At 42.1% G+C, this 24,372-nt stretch overlaps 1 protein-coding gene across 1 annotated transcript in view; it reads right to left on the reverse strand.

Annotated features, from left to right (window-relative positions):
* Window positions 1-985: 985 nt before the first annotated feature.
* The window catches only part of LOC135877485 (cytoplasmic dynein 1 heavy chain 1-like), an 88,784-nt gene continuing 65,397 nt past the window's right edge, over window positions 986-24,372 (reverse strand). The window contains exons 55-78 of the mRNA XM_065402926.1: window positions 23,605-23,817; window positions 23,313-23,440; window positions 22,621-22,774; window positions 21,017-21,163; window positions 20,778-20,928; window positions 20,294-20,544; window positions 19,966-20,100; window positions 19,767-19,861; window positions 19,445-19,619; window positions 18,827-18,902; window positions 17,065-17,225; window positions 15,709-15,820; window positions 15,170-15,230; window positions 14,158-14,281; window positions 13,507-13,620; window positions 12,966-13,136; window positions 11,275-11,492; window positions 10,981-11,084; window positions 10,317-10,528; window positions 9,238-9,391; window positions 6,738-6,880; window positions 2,805-2,973; window positions 2,091-2,218; window positions 986-1,365 (exon numbers count right to left, since the gene is read on the reverse strand). Coding sequence (XP_065258998.1) covers window positions 1,237-1,365; window positions 2,091-2,218; window positions 2,805-2,973; window positions 6,738-6,880; window positions 9,238-9,391; window positions 10,317-10,528; window positions 10,981-11,084; window positions 11,275-11,492; window positions 12,966-13,136; window positions 13,507-13,620; window positions 14,158-14,281; window positions 15,170-15,230; window positions 15,709-15,820; window positions 17,065-17,225; window positions 18,827-18,902; window positions 19,445-19,619; window positions 19,767-19,861; window positions 19,966-20,100; window positions 20,294-20,544; window positions 20,778-20,928; window positions 21,017-21,163; window positions 22,621-22,774; window positions 23,313-23,440; window positions 23,605-23,817 — 3,525 coding nt within the window. The 3' untranslated portion in view covers window positions 986-1,236. The remainder of the gene's footprint in view (window positions 1,366-2,090; window positions 2,219-2,804; window positions 2,974-6,737; window positions 6,881-9,237; window positions 9,392-10,316; window positions 10,529-10,980; window positions 11,085-11,274; window positions 11,493-12,965; window positions 13,137-13,506; window positions 13,621-14,157; window positions 14,282-15,169; window positions 15,231-15,708; window positions 15,821-17,064; window positions 17,226-18,826; window positions 18,903-19,444; window positions 19,620-19,766; window positions 19,862-19,965; window positions 20,101-20,293; window positions 20,545-20,777; window positions 20,929-21,016; window positions 21,164-22,620; window positions 22,775-23,312; window positions 23,441-23,604; window positions 23,818-24,372) is intronic.

A 24,372-nucleotide genomic window follows, 5' to 3' on the forward strand; every position in this document is an offset into this window, starting at 1 on the left:
ACATCCCTGTTCAGAACTTCCATCCCACAAAAAGCTCCTCAGAGGCAGAGAATACCAGATTCTGTGCATGAGGAACATCGATCAAGTGAGACTGTATTCAGAAATTGCAGGCTGTCCTAGAAATTTCTGAAGATAAAGGAGTCAAACAAGTAAAAATCTAGTAAAGATGTATTTTGAGAGCAGCAGAGTTTAAAATGTTAGTGACTACTGTGTAACCAAAAGCTATTTGGTTGGGTGGGTCAGATTTTTGGGTCTACCAGCTTTAAGTGTCCCTTTAAGGAATGAACAGAATAAAACCAATATCTTTAGCATATGCAATCAGAAGAGACACACCTCAAGGTATTTGCCATAGTAAGTTTGGTAGGGCTATTAGCTTATGTCAATGATGCTGCTCTCGGAGGTGGAAATACCCCCTTCAAAAAAAAAAAAAAAATCCCAAGTGGATCTAAATTCAAGTGTCTGCAAGCATGTTGACATTAATGGAAAGTTACAGTAACCAGCACAGTGGACATGTGTGAGGAAGTATTACTGGAGGTGATGAAACTGTTCTGAAAGTTAGTGTTCTGTGTACAGGATAGTTCTCACGTAAGTATGCAGGTGGTTCATATCTATTCAATGCAGATTAAGCAATGTGTGCAGTTCATCGCTCCTGTGTAATAGTAATATTGGCATGACATCTCCCTTGCCTTCCTTTTGAAAACCAGTGTTTGCTCAATTTCAACTTGTTCCACTGAATTAATTTTGGCTTTTCTTGTTTCTGGTTACAGGCGATTTATACAGGAGATCTGCAAGTTAACTGCCACAAATGTTAAAACTGGTTTCTTAGTAGGTTAGCATCATTCATTATTGAAGACCTGGGTAATGTGTCACCATCATTCTCCATTCTTGAAAATTTAAAAGCATTCATGGAAGTAATTCTCTAGAGCAAGTCATGGCAAAAACAATGCTTTTAGAAAAGAAAGAACGAACCACAAATCATGCTATAGAATTTATTTAATGTAGTATGAGCTAAACATTACCACATGTAACTAAAGCCATCTAAAAACTACATCCAATTCTCCCTCAAACCATCATTATCACCAGAAACCCTGGCAAGACGCCGAGCCTCTAGCAAGTCAACTTTATATCAATCCCACTGACAACTTAACCACGCCTTGGAAGTTAAAACTAACACGGTAGACTAGATTAGAGATACTGAATTTTACTACTATTTACCAGTTAGAAAACATTATTTTGTTACTCTGTGCAGAGGACTGCAACACCACGTTCATAGAAACTGCGAGGATCTTCCTTGGTGGCTATTTCAAAGTCAACAGTGAAGATCAGATCAGCACGGGTGAAGTTCAGATAAACTGGTAAGGTAACCTGGAAAAGGAGTTAGGCATTTATTAAAATGTGGATAAGACAGCTGAATGCAAGATAAAAGTCAAAGGGAAGACAGCAAAGGTCCCCACCACTGGAAATTATGAAGAGACATTCCATACTGAACTTTGCCCATCCTCCCCCAACCAAGATCAACTGTACTCCTAAGAAAGAACTCCCAGCCTGCCAGGCTAAAGTGTACTTTTTAGAATACATTTCTAAGGTGGTGTTCAGACTTCTCAGGATCCAATGCTACCTGAGTTTAAAATTTCTTGATACCCCCAGCTAGCCACAAAGAAAGAGGGTGGTAGCAATACTTTATCTGTTTACAAGATTCCTAGGAACTGTAACCCCCCAGGTTGAAAACTCATATTGGAAAGGAACATCTGTGGTACTGCAAAATGTAAGACTAATGAAATGGAAATGGTGGGGAGGGATAGCTCAGTGGTTTGAGCATTGGCCTGCTAAACCCAGGGTTGTGAGTTCAATCCTTGAGGGGGCCACCGAGGGATCTGGGGCAAAATCAGTACTTGGTCCTGCTAGTGAAGGCAGGGGGCTGGACTCGATGACCTTTCAAGGTCCCTTCCAGTTCTAGGAGATAGGATATCTCCATTAATTTAATTCCCCATTTTTATTCTAGGGCACCAGAGAAAGTAGAATTTAAAGCTGATGAGCCACTACTGAAAGGAGTCACAGAATGACAAAACATTGATCTCCACATTACTTACCACATTAGCCTTTTTTTCTGCATTTGTCTGCTTGATCCAGCGAAGCTGTGTTATGGGCAATATCGTTGATATAGCATTTGACAGGGACAGTTTATTGTTACTGCACGTAGCTCCCTGAAGCTTCAAACCTAAGAGTTAAGAAGAATGAACATTTGAGGTCTTTCCTGAAAGGGAAGCGTATGCACATTTAAAGGAAGTTTCCTTTTCCACTCCATTTTCAAGTCCAGAGGTAGATTCACCCATCTAAAGTGTGGTCATTGATATTTAGACCTACTGTTAAAATGGGAGACCTAATTTATACAGATGAAGAAATACTCCAGAAAAGCCAACAGTGAAGGCTATTAGAGGAATAAAAAAAGCCACCAGAGCGCTACTTCTAACATATAGACTAACGTTAGTTATTTGCATTTATCCATATTGCACTACTACTGCCCATGTTCATTCATAAGCATTCTCAACCACTATGCACTAGCATAGCAAAGTTTTCCATTAACATGTTTTTAAATAATGCAGAATCCCCCATAGAAATTAACTTCCAATGCTACTTCTAGTGCAACTGCAATCAAAACTTTCACTGTGCTTGTTAACTCCCCTTGGTGTTATGTATTTGATATGGTCCGTACCAGCATTTTTATAGAAGAAAAATTCCCAGTGTTAAGGGTTAATAGCACTTATTTCCTTCCCTTCCATCTTGTAAAAAGCACATCAGCTAACCTGTGACTCCAAAACTGCAAGCATCCAGGACTGCATTCTGAGTAGTTGTAACATTGACTTCTAGACAAAGTTCTTCCAGGGACCAGCTGTTTGCTTGAGCCACATATTGTCTTGTAGCAGTAATATAAGCCTCAGGTACGAATAAGCCACCCAGGCACACATCGATATTCTATGAAAAGAATTGTATGTTTTAGAAGTTTCTATAGTATCTACTGCAATGGCTCTTAGCTACATTCAATATCTCTTTAAACAAAGAGTTGCACTAAAATATGGACCATCTTGCAAACTATGTATGGCATGTTTCCTCAGATGAAGATTTATCCTCAAAGGGATGGTTTCCTACTAACATACACATGTAGAAACAATTTTATGAATCCTAAAGTCTGTTTTATAGGAAAGAATTAGCAGTTTCAGAAGAGTTCAGTATTTGTACGCAATTGTACTGCACATATACAAGTAGAATTAGAAATACGAATTTCCAAGTGTGTCAACATTTCCCACAAGGCTGTGCTATAAGGTATTGTCTTCTTTGAATACATGCAGCGTATTCCGTGCACGTGCCCAGCGCACCAAAACCGGAGAACTTTGCCTAGCAGTACCCATAGAGGCTGTGCTCATGCCTTGGGACTCATCCCCTGGGTATTTAAAGGCAGCACCTCCCTGACTCTCCTCAGTTCCTTCTCACTGCCCATGACTTGAATCGGAGCTCTGAATGTTGTTCTTGCCTCATGTTTTAGTCTCAGTTTTCTAAGCGTTATTTCTTCTAGATCAGCGGTTCTCAAATTATGGGTTGTGACAGTCAGTAGTACAGTCATTGCCCTGACAAAAGATCCGGTTGTCGACTTCAGTACCGCCCTTGACCTCAGTGTTGGCACCTCTTCTGGTACCGGGTAGGACTGTGTCTCACTCAATCTCACAAGTGCTAATTCCCCATTCCAATTTGGTACCGACGCCGCCCCCGGGTTGGGATGCTATCAGTACACCATGTTCCCTTTTGCTCTATCTTCCACTTCTTGGGTTTTTACCAATTGCACAATTGTGGTGACAGCATACCTCAGGAAGAGGGGATTTCATATCTTCCTGTATCTGGATGATTGGTAGAGAGAGGCAACTCCAGAGAAGAAGTCCTCATGTTCAGTTCACACTATGCTTACTCGAGAGTCTAGGTCTCTGCCTAACCAATGGGAAGTCAACATTGATGCCAGCTCAAAGTACTGAGTTCATTGCGACCCTGCTAGACTGAGTTTGAGAGAATTTCTGCCGACTGACTGATTTCGCATTATTCACCACCTATGTCTGGAACTGCAATCTCAACCCTCAACCACAGCCCAAGTATGCCTGAGGTTGCTAGGCCATGTGGCTGCACACACACAGATAGTCCAATATGTCAGGTTACGCCTTTGTTCTCTTCAAATGTGGCTGACGTTGGTCTATCATCTGAACCATCATCTGTTGGACAAACTGGTCTGACTTCCTCTGCACAACTGCTTAGGGAACGTATGCCAGGGTGTTCCCTTCGCCTGGTCCCCGTCGACCAGGACTACTGTAATTGATGCCTCCTTAATAGGCTGGGGAGCACAACTGAGTGCACAGGAAGTTCTAGGCCTGTGGTCGGAACAGGAAGCTTCTCTGCAAATCAGTGTCCTGGAACTTTGTGCCATCTACAGTGCTTGTCAGACACATCAGGGACTCAGCATGCGCATCCTTAACAATAGCACCGTGATGTATTATAAAAACAACAAGGAGTCCGGTGGAACCTTAAAGACTAACAGATTTATTTGGGCATAAAGCTTTTGCCCAAATAAATCTGTTAGTCTTTAAGGTTCCACCGGACTCCTTGTTTTTGTGGATACAGACTAACATGGTTACCCCCTGATACGTGACATGATGTATTAAGTGAACAGACGGGGATGCATACTCCAATGTGCTGTGTCAAAAGGTGATCAGACTCTGGCAGTGTTGCATCAAAAAAAAAAAAAAAAAAAAAAAAAAAAAACCCAATCACTGTGGCCTGTCATTTACCTGGGATCCAGAATTACCTGGCAGATCCCCTCAGCAGAAAATTTCTCCTTGAATTACAAGTGGTCTAAAAAGCCCAGTGTCCTGCGGTACCTCTTTGCAGTTTGGGAATTCTGACCTGTTCTTCAAGGCAGACAAGAAATGCCATCTATTTTGCTCTTGAGGGCGTGGGTCTCAGTCCAGGCCCCCCGATTGATGCTTTTCACCTGATGCTGGGAATCAGCACTCCTGTATGCTTTTACTTCCAATTATCCTGGAGGTTATTCTCAAGCTGAAACTGGATCGTGCCAAGCTCATTCTCATGGCTCCAATGTGGCAGAGACAATGTCAATTCTCTGATGTCCTCAGGTTATTGGTTTGGCCTCCCATATCTCTTCCTCTTCACCCTGACCTCTTTCTTTCTCCCTTTTGGTCAGAAAGCTCCTTTCCTTATGGCAACATCAGCTGCTAGGAGCATGTGAACTGCAAGCTCTGATGGAGGAGCATCCGGACATACAATTTTCTAAAAACAAAGTAACCCTGCAGTCTCACCATAAATTTTTATCTAAAGTGGTTTCTCAGTTTCACTTGAAACAAATTATATATCTACCAGTGTTCTTCCCTGAGCCGAATTCAACCCCAGATGAGCAGCATCTTCACACGTTGGATATCAGATGATGTTTAGCCTTTTACAGATAAAACTAAAGATTTATTTTCTTAGTCTCATCTGTTTCATATGTGAACCAAATGAAGGGGCAAGCAGTCTCTTCACAGATGATCTCAAGTTGGAGAACTTCCTATATCATGACCGCATACGAAGCAGCTCAGACTGCGCCTCCTCAAAGGGCCCGGGCAACAGTGATGGCATTTCCAAGTGATGCTCCTATATTAGGAATTTGCAGGGCTGCCACTGGATCCTGTGTACATATATGTTTAAAACCACTATGCCACTAATGCTAAATCCAAATCAGATGAAAACTTTGAGAAGGTAATCCTGCACCCCTTGTTTAAACATACTCCAAGCCCCACCTCCTGCAATTACTGCTTGAGTCTCACCTACATGAAATTCATGGCTGCATCTACTTGAAGAAGGAATTACAGTACAGGTAAGTAACTATTTCTATTCTTCTGGATGTGATACAGATGTGTATTCCACAACTCACCCTCTGCATCGGAGTCTAAAATGAGGGAGGTTGCGGGGTGCACCAACCTTATATAGCCACAGTAGAGGCTAGGGTCACAGGGTAGGAGTGCTGCCCCTACATGTACTGCTAGCCAAAATTATTTGCTTTGGTGCTCTGGACGTGCATACACCTACAGGGAATCATGGCTGCATCATATTTTGAAGAACAACAGTTACAGAACAGTAAGTAAGGCTATGTCTACACTACCACGGTAAGTCGACCTACGCTACGCAACTCCAGCTACGTGAATAATGTAGCTGGAGTCGACATACCTTAGGTCCAGTTACCACAGGGTCTACACTGCGGGGGGTCGACAGCAGAAACTCTCTTGTCGGGGGTAGAATACAGGGGGTTGACTGGAGAGTGATCTGCTCTCGATTTGGTGGGTCTTCACTAGACCTGCTAAATCGATTGCCGGTGGATCAATCTCAGAGCGTCGATCCCGGCTGTAGCGTAGACATAGCCTAGCTGTTTTTTCCCATTGCAGCAACTGTGCTGTGTGCATGAGCTGTAGCTAGGTTTGGAAAATGGCAATTTTTAAACACAGGAAGTCATTCAGGAACACCATAATATACAAGCATGTCTGAAGAGGTGTCCAGGTAAGATTTCTCATAAGCTCCTTAGCTAAAGCATTTCAATACTTTTTACACTAACAGTTAGATATAAGCAGTTACAGACTCATGTAACCCTGATTTCTCAGAATTGCAGAAAAGCCTTTAATGAGAAAGGTAATAAAACACAAGATCGATACCTTTAGTTCTTTTGCTCCACCAGAAGCAGCTGCCTGGGAAATATTCTGTAGTTGTTTAATGCGTTCACTGAAGTCAGACACCCACTGAATAACAGTCATGCCAGCAGGTACAGTGTAATGAGACCAGCTACGAGGCAGAATACCTAGAGAAGACGTATCCAAGGTAAGAGCTCTGTATGGGTATGAGTTGGATTACACATGATTTCCAAATGCAATTTTACCCTTTCAGTGGCAGCCACTTCGCTATTACTGTGTTTTACAACAGATTTTTTTATACCACCAAGCACAGTGGGGTTCTAACCTATCTGGGACCAGAGAGTACAAGTGTAAACAAACTGAAAGACAGAGTTTCATGACATTATAGAAAGCTACCTAGTTTTCTAAAATGTGTTCTGCAGATCAATATTTAAACAGAAATTACTGTCTGACTTCCAGGATTTGTTAGTAAGTTGTAAGACGTTTATTAGTAAGTTTATTAGCATATACATCGAGTTGCAAAATACGTCTCAGCTTATTTTAGAATTAAGCCTTTGCAACATGGAAGACTGCAATTTTAAGGAGTTATTGCGCAGGATACCACTACCTTTATCCTCAGGTCACAAGGCAAAGAATATTTTATTAATTTACTGTACAATAGTTCTGCTTAAATCGATATCTCAACCATCAGCCTATTCCACTATATTGGTACAAAATGTCCCCTTCTCATCATACTGCCAAATGTATGAGCAGAGAAAATAAAGCCAGGGTAACTTCTGGAGTTCCTCTGATAATTTTGTTACAAGTGAGTGCTTAAAACTTAAGGTTTTGGTTGAAACTGGTTCAACAACACCGGGGTAATGGTTGCACTCCATATGTTTATAGACATATGCTTATGAGTGAATATAATGCAACTTGAATATGCTTTATGCAAAAGGTCTCTTGTAAGGTATCATTACAAAGCTTATAATTTACTGAGTGTGTTCAACCTATTTGTATGAATGTATCATTCTTGTCTCTGAAGCTAGAAATATGAAGTTTTACTCTGAAGTCCTATTGTAATTATGTAAAGTGTGGGCCATTAATGGTGGCTTGGACTCTTGATGGCTCCCATTGACTAGGACAATTGGTTGTGAATGGCTCTGTTTACTTGCAAACCTTCCTAGGGACGTGCAGGCCAGCCCTGGAAGAATGAAGGCTGGGGTCTCACAGGAAATGTGACCATGTCACATGATACTAGAATCCATCTTAAACCTGGAGCTTTTCCATTTAGAAGGAGGGGTGGGGACCCAGAGAGAGAGAAAAGATTCTCACCTTGGGCCAAAGCTATAGAAGGGGGTGGAGCAGAAGAAGGGGGGCTGCCAGTCATGAGAAATCCCCTAGGTACCACCTGAGATGGAACTAACAAGAACTGTACCAGGGGAAAGGATTGGGCCCAGACTAGGAAGGAGTTTAGTCTGTGAAAGAAGCTTATTGGAACATCTCTGAAGGTGAAATGTACCTGAATTCAGTTTCTTAATGTATTAGGCTTAGACTTACGTGTTTTGCTTTATTTTGCTTGGTGACTTATATTGTTCTGTCTGTTATTACTTGAAATCACTTAAATCCTACTTTTTATTCTTAATAAAAAGAATTTTTGTTTATTATTAAACCCAGAGTAAGTGATTAATACCTGGGAGCGCAAACAGATGTGCATATCTCTCTATCAGTGTTATAGAGGGCGGACAATTTATGAGCTTACCCTGTATAAGCTTTATACAGAGTAAAACAGATTTATTTGGGGTTTGGATCCCATTGGGATCTGGGTGTCTGGGTGCTAGAGATAGGTGACCTGCTGAGCAGTTTTTGGTTAAAGTCTGCAGCTCTGGGTGCATGGACCAGACCTGGGTCTGTGTTGCAGCAGGCTAGCGTATCTGACTCAACAAGGCAGGGTTCTGGAGTCCCAAGATGGCAGGGAAAACAGGCTCAGAGGTAATTCCAGCACATCAAGTGACAGTCCCAAGGGGGCCTCTGTGACCAAACCCGTCACACCAGGCTCCGGCTGTTTGTTTCAAACTCAGCAAAAAATCTTACTTTTTGATAACACTCTCAGTTTTAGTGCTGCCAACTCTCAATTCCTTTCCAAGTCATACAATATAGATGTCTTACTTAAATCTCCAGCTCCTGGACAGTAACATGAAAGTTTCATCTTTCATTTAAATAGGTTTCTAGCTCCCACAGTTGCAGCACAAGGTTAAAAACCACAATCCAAGTGAACCCCAAAGGCAAAAAACCTAGACTGACTTGAAAAAAAAATCAATTTTTTACACCAATCTCATGCTATTTGAATGCTTAGGTTGGCAATACTGCAGTTCATATATGTCACAAGACCAACCTCACCATTTTGACTTTCAGAATTTTGTATTAGGCAAGAATAGTGGTGTTTCTTTTACTGGTCAGTGCTGGAAATGAGAAGACATCAACTGATGTAATAGGATTACTGGGAAAGCATTTTAAAAAGAGAAGCCTGTTTGAAGTCACATACCTTTCACCAATTCTTTTATAAGTGTACGCAAGTAGTCAGTCTGTTTCTTCTTGCCTTCACAAACCTGAACCACATCTGCAAGATCCTGACGGACATCCTGAAGTAATTTGGCTCCCATTTTCACTTCTCTCTCAAAGAATCGGAACAACGGATCCTTATTTAAGCAAGAAAAATGAGGAAACAACAAGATGAGCATCTTCTGGTGGGAAAACTAACCGTAGCCCTGCAACACTGAAGGGCACTAGTTGGCTGCCCAAATCCCACATGTATCATCATCAACTTTTAAGGCCTCACCGTAATGTGTTTTTTACAATGCAGTCATTTCCTCCACCCACCCCATAGATGCAGCTGCCTCACAGATGATAGTTTAAGGGAATTGAAGCAAGAACTTCATTCCCTACTGACACCAACTGCAGGTGGGAACAACAGCATGCAAGCTGCCTGCTGCAGTTTGGCCTGATTACTACAAGTTCCTATTCCTTTCTGTATCTATGTCCAGAGCCCAAGTCCATAACCTGATCTAAACAGAAAAGATTAATATATAATCCACGTCTGAATTATTCAACAACCTAGAAACTGAGACTTTCCATAAACTCTCTTGATTGTAAAACAACCTGTCTCATACTAGCCTCAGAGCTTTATGGCTCCCTTTCATGATTAGTCCCCACTCCCAATTAGCAGAAGCCTCAGTATTAGCTACCACCCAGCTTTCCAATGAGGACCAACCAGTGATACTACCTTTGAGCCAACATACACTCATCTGATCACTCAAGTGAACTGAAATGTGGTGTGTATGATGCTGCACTTACAGCACCCCTGGTTTAGGAAGCAAGAGACTATAAATAAACTCTTCTACATGATACCTTCCCAACCAAATGAAAGTGTTACTCTGTCATAATTTCTTAAACTGAATTACAGCAAAGAAAAGGAAACAGTGCCTTGTTTCTAGATTCAAGTAGTATAGCAGACTTTGAGAGACCATTTTCAGGCTGCAATCTGAGTAGGATACCTCACCCACATTTGCATAACCTCTACTCGTTTACAGACCAAAATATGTATTTGGAAATCTTAATCATCACCTTAATATTTTCCACTGTTCGTTTAAGATGATTTAGAGTTTGTGGGATAAGATGGAACCAGTTGGAGGCTGTGGTGTGCAGTGTTCTCATCCAGGATGGACGCCCATCTGAAGTTGAATCTGTTCTTGCCTTCTTCTCAGTTTCTGCATAAGCTAGATCATCCTCATCCTCTAGCATCTGCATTTTTAGCATATTACTGATCATATCAATACCTGAACCAAAGAATAAAGTAAGCAGAGCCACACCAAAAAAAAAAAAGTGTTGGGATATCAGTACAAGGAAAAGTTTTAAAGATGCATTAGTGGATTACATTCAACACTTCTGTGATTGCCACTTATTTAAAAATAATTCTTAAGTATACTATTAAACATGAGTAACCTTTCTTAGGACTAGAACTAAAAGTCAGAGTCTCACTTGTGTAGTATCTTCCTGTCTACTGATGAAATTCTAAACAAGTTACTTTCAACCTTAAGAATTCATAGACATTTATTAGTTATTTTGTGGAGGCTGATATAGTTAATACACATTGAGATACTTGTAACTTTACTATTTAGTGTCACTCAAAAAGATACTTGTGTCTCATCTATTTTCAGCATTTAAAAAAAAGAGAGTTTCAAGTTTACATAACCTGTAAGCACACAAGAAAGTCAAATACAAGTTTTACCCTGTGTGGTGAGAAGAACTCTTTCTGCATTGTTTGGTAAACCAAGCCAGGATGGGGTTTGTGTATCTGGCAGCAACTCAACCCATTGGACAAATTCTTCACGTCTGCAAGTGAAAGTTGTGGCAGTAAATTGAACTAAGTTAATTAACCATAATCTCACACATTTTACTAGGTTACCAGGAATACATTGCCTGGCTAAATACCAATGCAAAAAGTACAATTTAGAGTCCAGCTTCTCAGAAGGAAAGCAGCTACTAAGGTGAGACCAACCGAAATTTGAGGCTGAAAAAATACCTGATTCCATCTGGCATTTGAATATCCTTATGTCCATCAACCTTGCAAGCCAGTTTGAATTCACTATCAAAGCTCAAAGTGGTAAACAAACGCTCCAGGAAAGTGTTTAGCAGACGCTGATCAAATTCATTATCAATGCGACCTCCATAAATGGACTGTGCCATCAATGTCTTCAGAGCAGACCATGGGATCTTATCAGGTGAAATGTTTTGGCGGCCCTGACAGTAAAGACAATTTAATTAGAATGTGAAGATTCCCCATAAAAATAGGGAAATCGAGTTTGGACAGTTTAATGAAAGCCGAAATCAAACAAACAGTTTGATATTTAGTCAGGATGAGCTCTACCCTGACATCTGGTGGTGAGCCATGGAAAAGGACTTTAGGGGCTGATCTCGTTTGCATGGGCACACCCACCCTGCCTAACATGAAGGATTGCCTGCCCAAATGGTCACTTTGGCTACTGTGGGATCCCCAGTTTCTCCGTTATTGGGGCAGGAAGAATCAAGTGTTGTTACCCTGATTATGTGAATCAAGGACAGTGGAACTGTTTTATGACAGAGGGACTCGCCATCAACTAAGTAGCACTCGCTAGACAAGGGACCTGGGTTCCAAAACCCAGTGAATTGAGAGAGGCTAGGGACAGGCATATGTGTCTGGTGGTGTGGGCCCCCTTTGAGGGCCTGAAACACCAACTGCACCCCCCCCCCTCCACTGTGAAATATCAGAGCTAATTTTGATTCCATTAGGATGTCTAGTTATAGGCTGCTGAGCTGAATTCACTTTGGGCCAATGATGCACCAGCACTGAGGCTCCCCTACTATAAGCTGAAATCACTAGAGAGCTAAAATGACTAAGAGCTGAAATCACTGAGTGCTGTGTTAAGTAGTGGAGTGGGGTGGAGTGGGGTGGGGGGGCAGAAGATACATTGCTGAGTGGCTGGCGGAGCAGAGCAGTTTGTGAGACAGTTGGAGTGGCTCTCGGGACGGCTGGCGGAGCGGAGCAGTTCGCGGGATGGCTGGAGCTGCGTGGCTGGCGGAATGGCTCGCGGTGAAGGCTGCAGCAGAACCCCATGGAGAGGTGGGGCAGTCAGCCTCGGACCACGTAAGGTGCTCCTTAATACCCCCACTCACCCATTTCCACCCAGGCTGGGAGGTAAAACTCTACAGATAAACTTTTGAACTCTGGGGCTGCACTGACCAGGGACAGGGATTTTTGGGTTGCTGGACTTAAGACCCTGAGGGGAAAAGGACACTGCCAAACTTACTTGGGGGTGGGTCTTTTGCTCATGGTTTGTGTTATGAAACCTGTTTGTGGTGTTTCCCCAACATAATGCCGCATTGTTTCCTTCCTTTATTAAAAGGACTTTGCTACACTCAGACTCCGTGCTTGCGAGAGGGGAAGTATTGCCTCTTAGAGGCGCCCGGGGGTGGGGGGTTGGTATGTAATTGTCCCAGGTCACTGGGCTGGGGCTCAAGCCGGTTTAGCATTGTGTTATTGAAACGGAACCCCTAGATACTGAACCCGGCCCTTGTTGCTGCCAACTCAGATGGGCAAAAGGGTTACACTTGCTTCCAGCTAATCTCGTCAGTGTTTCAGATTAATCTGCCCTTCGTTGAACAGTAACCACAAGTGAGCCAAATGTTACTTTGTATTTAAAAAAAAAGATTGACCGAGCAAAAAAATTCAATCACCTTTGCTGCATCATCCAGCCATGTATCTATTGTGTCACAGGCAGATCTCAGATCAGATTCACCAAATTCATATTTCTTGGACCAGCCCAGGGGAGCATATCGCAAACGTTCTTGAATGATGGCATGGAACCAGGCAAGGAGGAAATATAAACGAGCACGTTCGTTTGGAGACTAGGATGGGAAAAAGAAAATGCATTATTTCTCCACACTAAAACCAAAGTGATCAGAATTTATTAACAAAGAAACCAGGCTGGCTACAGTGCTGGTGAATGTCAAATGTTTAGTAAGCACAGTATCTCCAGGTTTTAATGCATCAGATCAAAAAAAGCTTAACAGATTGCTTCCTTACATGCCATGCATGTCTTAATCAGGGTAAAGTGAAAGCCTCTGAAAAGCTGGTTGCTTTACAGTAAACTAATGTTATGCCTTCTGATATTAATGTATGATAGACCAACTGAAAGCTATGAAGTTAAAAAGAAACTTTTATAAACAGTTTTCAGTTTCTGAGTTCCCCATAACTACACAGAAACCATCACCTCACCTTGCATATTCTAGAAACAGGAATACTACTGAACGTCCTCAGCATGTTCGCCTTTACACCAGGTGGAGGTTCAAACACAAAGATCCGACCAGCACGCAGCAAATTCACCGGCACCTAGGACAGAAGAGCATCAACACAAGTTATACCCCGAAGAATGCTCTCGTCTACGAGGAATGTGATATTTTGAACAAGTTTGTTAACCTACACTAAGTTTTTTATTGCAACAGAGTATCCTCCCTCTTGTAATAAGATGCCAAAACTACGAGCAGTATGGACTTAATTCATGTTAAAGTATGATTCTCACGTTGTAAGTACTAATGGCCAATTCCCATCCTTTCCTTTTCTTAGTAGAAAGTAGGAAGATGTAGGCAGCCTTTTCTTCCCTACGTAAGCATGGAGACAGGATATTTACAAAGCACTTGACATTACTAGGAACGGGGTGAGCAATACCCTAGAAAGCACCAGGCAGGATTTTGGTGACATTTGTTCCTACTCCTGCAGATTCATTCCAAAATGCACCCTTTCCCCGTCAAACTAAGGCCATCATGGGGAATGCTGCCCTGGTTGGTGGGATTCTTGTAACAGTGGACATTGGAACAGCACTACACACCACTTGCTGTGCCAGTCGAAGCCGAACTTGGTTTCAGTTACCTTGGGATTTATCTCCATTGTAAGGAAAAGTCTGAAGCAAGCATGAGGTTGTAAAGAATGCAGCTTTTTCTCTAGCTGCATCAACCAACCAGGAGCCAGATGGACATTCTTTAGCATCACCCACCTACAAGAATATGGTAACAGAACAGTAACTAACTTATGTTATTCACAGTTCTACTTCTATAAAAAGAGGAACAAAACATACCTGCATAGGCATGCACAGCACATTTCATTAGGGTGGGCACACAGGGAGCCCCGCCCTAGCCCCGCCCCCACCCTCTCTCCTACTTCCCACCCCCTGACTGCCCCCCTCAGAACCTCCAACCCCCCAGCTCCTTGTCCCCTGACCACCCCCTCCAGAGACCCCCCCACCCTAACAGCCTCCCCCAGGACCCTCCTTGCTCTCTGTCCCCTGACTGCCCTGACCCCTATCCACCCCCCGCCCCCTGACAGACCCAGGGATTCCCATGCCCCATCCAACCCCCCCTACTCCCTGACTGCCCCCTCCAGAGACCCCCCGCCCCTAACCACCCCCCCCCCCGGGATCCCACCCCCTATCCAACTCACCCTGCTCCCTGACTGCCCCCACCCCTTATCCAACCCCCCCAGACCCGGACCCCTTACCATGAGGCTCCTAGCAGCACGTTTGGCTCCGCGCAGAGCCAGACATGCTGCCCCGCGGGAGCTGGCAGCCTCGCCCCTCAGAATGCTGCGCACTCGGCGGCATGGCTCCCGATGAGCCGGGAGCATGTCTGCCTCCCTGCAGAGCCAAACACTGCCCCACGGGAGCGCGCAGCCCCGGCCCCCAGAGCGATGCGCGCGCAGCAGCATGGCTCCAGGGGAGGAGGGAAGGCAGGGGAGGGGGCGGCTACTTGCTGTGCTCAGCCAGGCGCTCCGGCCCGGGAGTGCGGACCCCATGGCTTGCCATGCCAGGAGAGTGGGGCCATTTTCCCACCCCTGCATTAGGGTGTGCCTGGGCACACCCCGTGCGCGTGCGCATGCCTATGCATACCTGCCAAATTTCACTGCTGTGTTTATTGCCTTATCTGCTTGATTAAATCCTTCAGCAGAGCCTACAAGCAGAAGGTTATGGTTAGCTCTAGAAACTTAATTGGCTTAAATTATATGTTTATATGACGTGGTAAGAAATAAGACAAACATGATAATTATGCCTGGAACAATTTGCTTTTTTTAAAATTAGTAAATGTTAATTTCACCATGCACACACACAAAAATGAAAAAGAAAATTTGAATCAACAATAAAAATTTACAGACAGCCAAACAAGAAAAATGCTGCTTGAAGACAGATTTAAGGATATTTACTTTGTATATTTTGACAAGTGATGTTGACAATTTGTGTTTATGGTGATAAAGCTTTAACTTTTTGAATCTCAATGTCGGTCATTAAATAAATTGTCTCCCCACCGTGATTTCCCTCCATTGAAAATTTTAAACCTTTACGTGTTCTTAAACCAAACATCAGCATCTGTCAAAAATTATAAAAAAAATGAAAGTCAAGTTCTGCCAAACCTAACGATAATGTATTCTTACCTATAGCAATAGAGGTAATCTGTGTGTTTTGTTCAGTGGCAAGATCTTCAACATGGTCACTGGCATCATAGCCAGGTACAGAACACATCAGTACAGGAGTATTAGGTTTCACCTACAATCCAAGACATTTAAACAAAACATTCACAATTACCATAAGAATAAGCCAGATTGATAATTATGCACCTCCCCCAAATCTGCGGGGGAAGATAAATTCCCTTCATCCCTTATGCTACTGTAATAAGCTGTTCAGCATAGTTAGTAAATTGGGTTATACTGCAATAGTTTTAGCTAAAAAGGATCCTAGGAATACAGTAACTCCTCACTTAAAGTCGTCCTGGTTAACGTTGTTTTGTTGTTACGTTGCTGATCAATTAGGGAACATTCTCGTTCAAAGTTGTGTAATGCTCCCTTCTAATGTTGTTTGGCAGCCGCCTGCTGTGTCTACTGCTTGCAGGAAGAGCAGCCCGTTGCACCTAGCGGGCGGGGCTTGGAACAAGGGTGGACTGGCAGCCCCCATATCAGCTCCCCCTAACAGCTCTCTGCTCCTCTAAGTTCCCTGTGCAGCAGCTGCCTGCAGTTCAGCTGTACTTCCCCCCACTGCCATGTGCTGCTCCTGCCCTCTGCCTTGGAGCTGCTACCCGAGACTCCTGCTTGCTGTGCGGGGGAGGGGGGGAGGGAAAAAAGAGGGGGGCTAATGTCAGGGTGTCCCCCTCCCCCCTGCTCCTGCTCCCCGCTTACCCCATCTTCCATAGAGCAGGGGGGACACACCAGGGCTCAGGACGGAGGGAGCTTGCAGCAGCTGGGGTCTCAGCAAGCTGATCTAATTAACAAGGCAGTGTACTTAAAGGGGAAATGCGCATATCTCCCGCCATTCCTACCGCCTTGTAAAGTGAGAGAGTTAACCCTTGAGGGCTCAGCCAATTGCTAGTTCATCATTTAGCAGTAAGGGAAATATCCCACCCTCTGACTCCTCCACCTCAACCAAGCTTCACAATCATCATCACTGTGTACCAGTATTAAATTGTTTGCTTAAAACTTATACTGTGTCTGTCTCTGTTTATATATATCTTTTGTCTGGTGAAAAAAATTTCCCTGGAACCTAACCCTCTCATTTACATTAATTCTTATGGGGAAATTGGATTCGCTTAACATCGTTTCACTTAAAGTCGCATTTTTCAGGAACATAACTACAACGTTAAGTGAGGAGTTACTGTACTGTTCTTTCAGTGCTGAAGCCTATAACGGACACCCATTTCCTCAAACTGAGAAACAGCAGTCTGATGTGCCACCACCAACAGAGATTTATGCCCTCAATACGATGTCATGTTTTAAAGTATTTTCATTCCTATAATTTACCTCAGTATTTACAATGTGTGTCAGATCTAATGGCTGCTCCATAATAGACATAAAGGATTTGCCAAGGTTTGCTGAAACAAAGGCATGTGCCATGGCCAGCAGACGATCTGGACGGAATGCCTGGATCAAGAGTAAACGATGAATGGCCTGCCCAATAGGTGCTAAAATGAGAAAAAAAGAGTGTGTTATTTGTTCCTGAAGCTTAACAGATCATAACTCAACATTTTGATCTTTCCTTCCCAATCCTTGAACTGTGTTAATCAAATAATTGGAGAAGAAAGAAAAGACTTGGCAAAACAACTACAGCTTTTAAAGACTGAGATGCAAGTTGCTAAATGCAGGACTCTAGATTGAAATTCACATAATGGTAATTGCTGTTAATCAATCTGACAATCAAAACTAACTCTGTCCCAAGAAGGTTATCTTAAACTGACCTAGGCATATCTATCAATGTGACTATTAGGCTTACACACAGTAGTACTCTTTTCAGGTTGCAAGCTCTTCAGTGTCTAGTACAACAGTATCCTAATTTGTTTAGGGCCTTTGGATGCTTCCGCATTGAGTTCATATACATAATCTAAAGCCTATAAAAGTGTTGCCATGAAGTTGCCAGAGATTTCAGCAAAGAAAAACGCTTTCCAGCAGCATCTGTAACTAAAAAGTGTGGCAATATTGTGTAATACAAAACACATGAAGAATGCTAGACTATTAAGGCAAATAACTAAGCTGTTATTTGTAATAGAAAATTTTTAGCTTGACAGTATCCCTTGTTAAGATTTTGTCCAGATCTACTGACTGTTTAGCTATCATTTGAAACCTATATGCTCCAGTGATAAAAGCACTACGGGAAATTAGTGTAGTTTATCTTATGCAAATTCTGATCCCATAGCCAAACAGTTTTACAGCAGCTACTAAAAGTGAGCAACTTTTAGAAAAAAAGTTGGTTAGTAACAATTTATAGCAATTAGACAGCTGTGTCAAAGAAATACTCATTATAAATAGCCTATTTCAAACAAATTTTGCCTACAAGTGCTGTCCCATGTGATCTTACAGATGGGAAAGATTAAGCAAAAGAGTGTCAGTTTTTTTTTTAATTTTTCTCCAATTCAGAGCTTTAGTTTCTTTCTAGCCACCTAGAAATATCTACACTTAGCATGAACTGTTAATACAGAAGTTGAGGTGGGGGGGGGGGAAAGAGGTAGCAATAGTTCTAGCAGGAGACCAGGCAAGGTCAGCAAAACTTGTAACAAGAGGGCCTTTTACAGAGGACTGTTAGAGCACTGAGTTAGACCAGGCTGGCAATGACCAAAAGGCACAGATGCCCATTCAACCGTCTACGTACAGTGAATTGTAGGGTAGTTTGTTCCTGTTGCAGGGCACCACACTGACTACACTGGAACCAATTTTAACAGTGTTTTGAAGAGACTATTTGAATTTGCCTCTTTTACTTACGTTTGCAAGGAAACTGCACTCATGTAAAAATTCTGATACCGACACCTTTTTCTGGGCAGTCTGAGGGTGATATCAAGATAATGCCCCATCTTGCGGCAAAGACTCTATGGTAGGTTAGAATCAGGGACAGGCTGCACAGTCATTACTCATGCTGCAATTGTTTTGTGGATTAAAGACTTCCATTTTCAATCCTATCAAACTTGCAGTTTTCATAAGTGCTAAGTTCTAAGACTTCAATGAAGGTCTATTCTATTCAAGACTTAAATTGGTAGCAAGGCAATTGCCAGGGCAAAAGTGCAACTGAACTTACTTGCAGGTTTTTCTTCAGACCAAATGTATGGCACAGTCTGCTCTGGTGAACTGCTCTCCAACCAGATACAGAATTGCTGTATTGAAAGAAATATTAATTATGATGCATTGTACATGACACTTAGGATTCCATTCCAGCTGTAAGATCTTCAGAACAGGGACTTTCTATACACATATGGATACAGAGCCTACCATTATAAGGTCTTGATACTGACGGGGGGTTTTACTGCAGCAAAAACCCCAACCAAAACTAAAAACATACTGCGTTTTACTGAAGATACTGGAAGTCCACTTAAGTAAAATAAAACCCAATGCTTGAAACTATATACTAGTTTCTACAGAGAGGGGGAAGACTGTTCCCGCAGTTAGGGCACTAGCTAGGGAAAACCCAGGTTAGAATCCCTGCTCAAAGTCTTCCTGTGTAAACTTGGCAAGCCACTTAGTCTGTGGCTCACTTCCCAATTGTAAAACGGGAACAGTACTTCCCTATCTCATTGGAGTGTTGTGAGGTTAGCTACATGGTGAGGCACTCATACTATAGCAATGGGGGCCATGCAAGTACCCAACACAGGTCTAACCTAAATGTAGTGCAGTGACAGTGCTTAAGCAGGATACTTGCCTCATCAGCTTGAACCTTAGAAACAAGGTCCTTAAACTCAGGAAGGCAGCTCAATCTCATCATAGCTTCCATTTGTTCTGTTGTAAGTCCACTGATCTTTGGGAGAGATGCTGTGCTGAGTACAATTCCTTTTCCTCTTAAGAAATGTTGGAATTCTGCATCATATGTAGGCTCCCTTAAATTAAAAGTAGAGTACATTTTAGTCAAGTGTCTGTCTTCAACTGAAGTAGTGGTTAACCTTAAGGCACCAAATACAAAGCTTTCATGTGTGTAAATGGGAAAACTGAGATGCATCTCAAAAAGCAAAGATTCAAACATTTACCCAATTGTGCCTTTAAGTTTAATTCTGGCCAACAGCATAGCAAAGGTTATGTGATCCTGATGTAACATGCCATGAGCTACTCTATTGAAAGCCACCTATCAAAACAAAATGTAATCAGTTAGTTGTATTAAAGAGCCTTAATCAGATTTCCACATGACAAGAACCTTTGCTAAGTATAATGTCCAGGAAAATACTGAACCTGGAAGAGGTCTTTTGTGATGATTGAGAGACGCTGAATATGGTCTGTAATTCCCTTCAAATTTGGGTTCTCATACAAGACATTATGATAGATGTCCAAGAAAAACTGGAGAGAATACTGGTATAAGAAGTGTATCTAAAGAGGTAAAAAAAAAAAATTTATATATATATATAAAAATAAAACAAACACTGAAGTTATTGCAATTCATGATGTACTTATGCAGTCATAACTGGAATTTAAACAGTACAGCATAACTTTGAAAAAAATGTTAACAGTACTGAATATTTCTGGTGAGAAGATAGGGATTAAATTTGTTTTTTTATCTAACCTGTTTCAGTGATTCCATTGTGAAGTAGATACTACTGCATGCTGTAGAAAGTGGCAAATACTGCTGAGATACAGTCTCCAGCTCTTGCATGACAATATCAGTCTCTTCTACTTTTCTGGTGACCTCTGCTGCTTCCTTCTTTAGGGTCTCTAAAGTAGTTATGATTGTGTCATCTAAAATATGTCCCTTCACTTCATTGAGAGCTTGTAGCAGAGATTTTTCTAACTGCCGCAAACGCAGTTGGAATTCACCTTAAGTAAAACAAATTGAGATCTGTGATCACACGCATTGCATATAACGTATACAAACATTTTATTCTATATCTTTTGTCATATCTCCTGTATGCTTTGAAACATAGTGTTACAAAATATCACATTCCTCAACTATAAAAAGAATAGCTGTATATTAGTAAGAGAGTGACTGTCAAGTTTATTCTCTGACTAATTATGACTCATTTTTATGGTTTGATTTTTCAGAAACCTACCTTGATGTTTAAGGAGGTCAGAACGTTTTTCATCAACATCTGGTTTTTCAGCTTTCAGGACCTCATTCAGACACTGGCTCTGTAAACTACTGCGAGTTATTGTGAAATTGACAAACGTAACATGAGAGCAGAGATCCGGGGGAAATTCAACCTATCAAAATAAATATCAGGATCATTTTGTTGGCTTAATATGTGTTCTGCCCTGCTGAAAGCTAAACAAATTTGTAAGTGTTCCTTACTGTTGGATCTCTGGTGGAGAGGAAGATGACAAAGGACGGTGACAAGTCAATATCTTGGTCTCCCAGGGTAATAAGCACTCGACCTCCAGTTCTCCGGACTTCACGATTCAGCACAGGATTCAGAATTGGGTCATAGCTCTCCACATCCTAAACAGCAATACAATTGTGAGAGTAATGAACAGAACAGTAGCTAAAATGGACCTGTGCTGGAACAAGCTTGAATAAAGTTTGATCTGGATCACATTTTTTCCCCTGCTTGGGAAAAGGTCTAGTAGTAATCCACATGAAGATTTGGTCATGTGTGTAACTACTGTTAGTCCAATGTTATTCCCCATACAATAAGCTAATTTTTAGGATCAAGTACTATTCAGACATTTTGGATGATGGATTACATACCTAAGTAACGTTTCCTGTTTGGATTTCTTAATTTTGCTGTTTTCATTGTGTAGATATCAGATTATAACTAGCACCAAGAGGCCCCAATCAGAAGTGATGCTCCCATTGCTACCTGAATCCTGCACCTCACAGTTTAAGAGCACAAGCAATAAGAGGGTGATGGAAACCGACACCTTTGGAAAGTAAATTAATCTGTGCCTCAGTTTTACCATCTGTGCTATAGGGATAATATATCCTTATTTCTTAAGGCATGGGTGGCCAACCTGAGCCTGAGAAGGAGCCAGAATTTATCAATGTACATTTCCAAAGAGCCACAGTAATATGTCAGCAGCCCCCCATCAGTTCTCCCATCCACCGGCAGCCCCGCCGATCAGTACCTCCCCCTCCCTCCGCGTACCTCCCGATCAGCTGTGTGGGGTGGGGAGAGTGGGGGGCACTGGGCGGAGTGGGGGCAGGGGTTGAGCAGCAAGCACCCCCTGGCACATTGGTGCCTGTAGCTCCAGCCCCGGAGTCGGTGCCTATACAAGGAGCCGCATATTAACTTCTGAAGAGCCGCATGTGGCTCCGGAGCCACAGGTTGGCCACCCCTGTCTTAAGGTGTTATGAGGTGCTTGGATACTACAGAAATGGGTGCCATCTCTAAACAGATGTACTTTTTTATATACATGCATACATTTGCCTTTTTGTATTTTCATCAAGCCAATCTGGCTTCTCCCATCTGCTCCAACCTAGCTATTTCAACACTGACTATTTACTGCAGACATCCATAGAAGTGAGTTTTAAAGATTTTTTTTTTTTAAACCAGGAGCATTATAGATCAGTGTAGGGACTGTGCTGTGCAGAAGGGATGGTGTGTAAAGAGTCACTGAAGGGGAGTGGACAAGCAGACTGGATAGTCAAATCAGAAGGGGCACAATAGGTGACAAATTATTAAGTAGCAAGGGGCACAGCTGAAAAAGGCCTTTAAATTTGACCTTGATATGGTAGGAGAGGGGGAGCAATGTGGTTAGAACAGGTAAGGAAGATGATCTTTGCTGCATTTTGATCCATTGTCTATACAAGGACCTTCATTTATTCAATACCTGAAAAGCACAGAATTGCCAGAGTAGCAATAAAACTAAGCCCCAGCAAGTGAAGATTTCAAGTGTACTTCCTGGGAAATGCAACCACAATTTTTTTTTTAAAATTTATGTAAACAAGAGACTAACCTGGACGAGTAGAGGGTTACCAAATCTCAGTGCACTTTCCAAGTTCTTTCTGAAAGCATCATCCAAAAAGCTAGTACGAGTGATCTTACGGTCCTTGTATTCATTCATAATGAACTCTGTGGCTTGTCCAGAAGGATCAATGATCAGTGGATACCTAAGTTAGTGAAAAAAATATTTCCATCATATGACTGATTTAAGGCTTCTGATAGAAGCCATTTAGTCCACTCAGGTTGAGTTAATATTCTAAATCTTTTTTGGAGAATGTGGGCTCATGTAATGAAATATGGAGGGTCATTGTTTGGAGAAGATAACAAAGTTAAATGATCTAACTAGATAGAATTATCAAAAGGATACTTTACTGTTTCAGTCAATACAGACCAACAGTTTCAGTTTGAGCTAAGTTGGTATAATAGTGAAGTATACTAAAAATGCAAGTTGTTTTGCTTATAAACACAAGGGAAGGAGATTATTAAGACTTGCATTTAATTTGCTATCATGGGTACTATGTAGATATCAGACAGCGCTCAAAATTCTCTCAAAGCATTTATATTCAGTTGGATGATAAAGTTTCAATCAAGTTTTCCTTTTGATAGGTGTGTGCAAATTCCATTGACTTCAGTGGGAGTTCTGTGCACCGATCCATTGTTAAGTTTATCCCCATACATTCTGTACTTATTGTACAAATGAAGTACCTATTAAACCGCTTAAGCATGATAGCGTTTTCTGTGCACAGGTCATCTGCAGGTAGAGAACTTGCTTGCCAGCGAAGACGCTCATCTGCATTGGAAAGGTATTCTGTCCTTGCAATGTCTGTACGGAACTGAAGAGTAAAACATTATTATTACTTGCCCAAAGTTTGATCAAATTTGATCTTTACCTTTTGTGAACACCTTGCGATTTCCCCTTTATGAAGCAGTAACTCATTACAATCAATGTTAACACCTGTGGTAGTCATGACATTAGTAATTGTGGAGCAATCTTTACCTGGATATTTGCTTGCTGCAAGTGATGGGACCATGTAGTGAACAAGTTCTGTCGCATTTGCTGGTCAAAGTACCCAGCATAAGCAATAAAAGCTCCTGAAAGCAAACAGTCTCCTGCAATAGTGGACATCTGGTTCTTGAAGGTTTCACTTGTCTTCTCCCATCTTTCACGTTCAGCAGACAGATTCTTCAAGAGAGCGGTGCTACAGTTTACCTAGAAATTAAGGAATGGTCAATATAATATACATCTTTATTCAAAATGAAGGCTCCCATAATTATCGCATTTGCAACCTATACGGCCAGACAAGTTTGCCCAACACACCAGACTTTGGACCCAAATTTTCAGAATTACGTATGTCCAGAAAACAACTATGAGTGCATGCACAACTCTGGAAGTTTGGTTGTTAGTATTATTGGGCTGTGAATTTTATGGTTCTGGTAGTGGAAAGGGACAGAAGGATTGCAAGCATTTTGGAAAACAGGATTAGAATGCAAAACAACCTTGACAAATTGGAGAACTGATCTGAATTCCACAAGAGAAATTCAGGAAGGGGAAAAAAGAATAAATGCAAAACTACAGAACAGGGAATAACTGGCTAGGACAGGGGTGGCCAACCTGAGCCTGAGAAGGAGCCAAAATTTACCAATGTACATTGCCAAAGGGCCACAGTAATATGTCAGCAGCCTCCCATGAGCTCCCCCCTCCCACCCTCCACTCCTACTGCCCACCGGCAGCCCTGCGGATCAGTGCCTCCCTGCACCTCCCGAT

This window comes from Emys orbicularis, chromosome 4 (assembly GCF_028017835.1).
Source record: "Emys orbicularis isolate rEmyOrb1 chromosome 4, rEmyOrb1.hap1, whole genome shotgun sequence".
Lineage (NCBI taxonomy): Eukaryota > Metazoa > Chordata > Testudines > Emydidae > Emys > Emys orbicularis.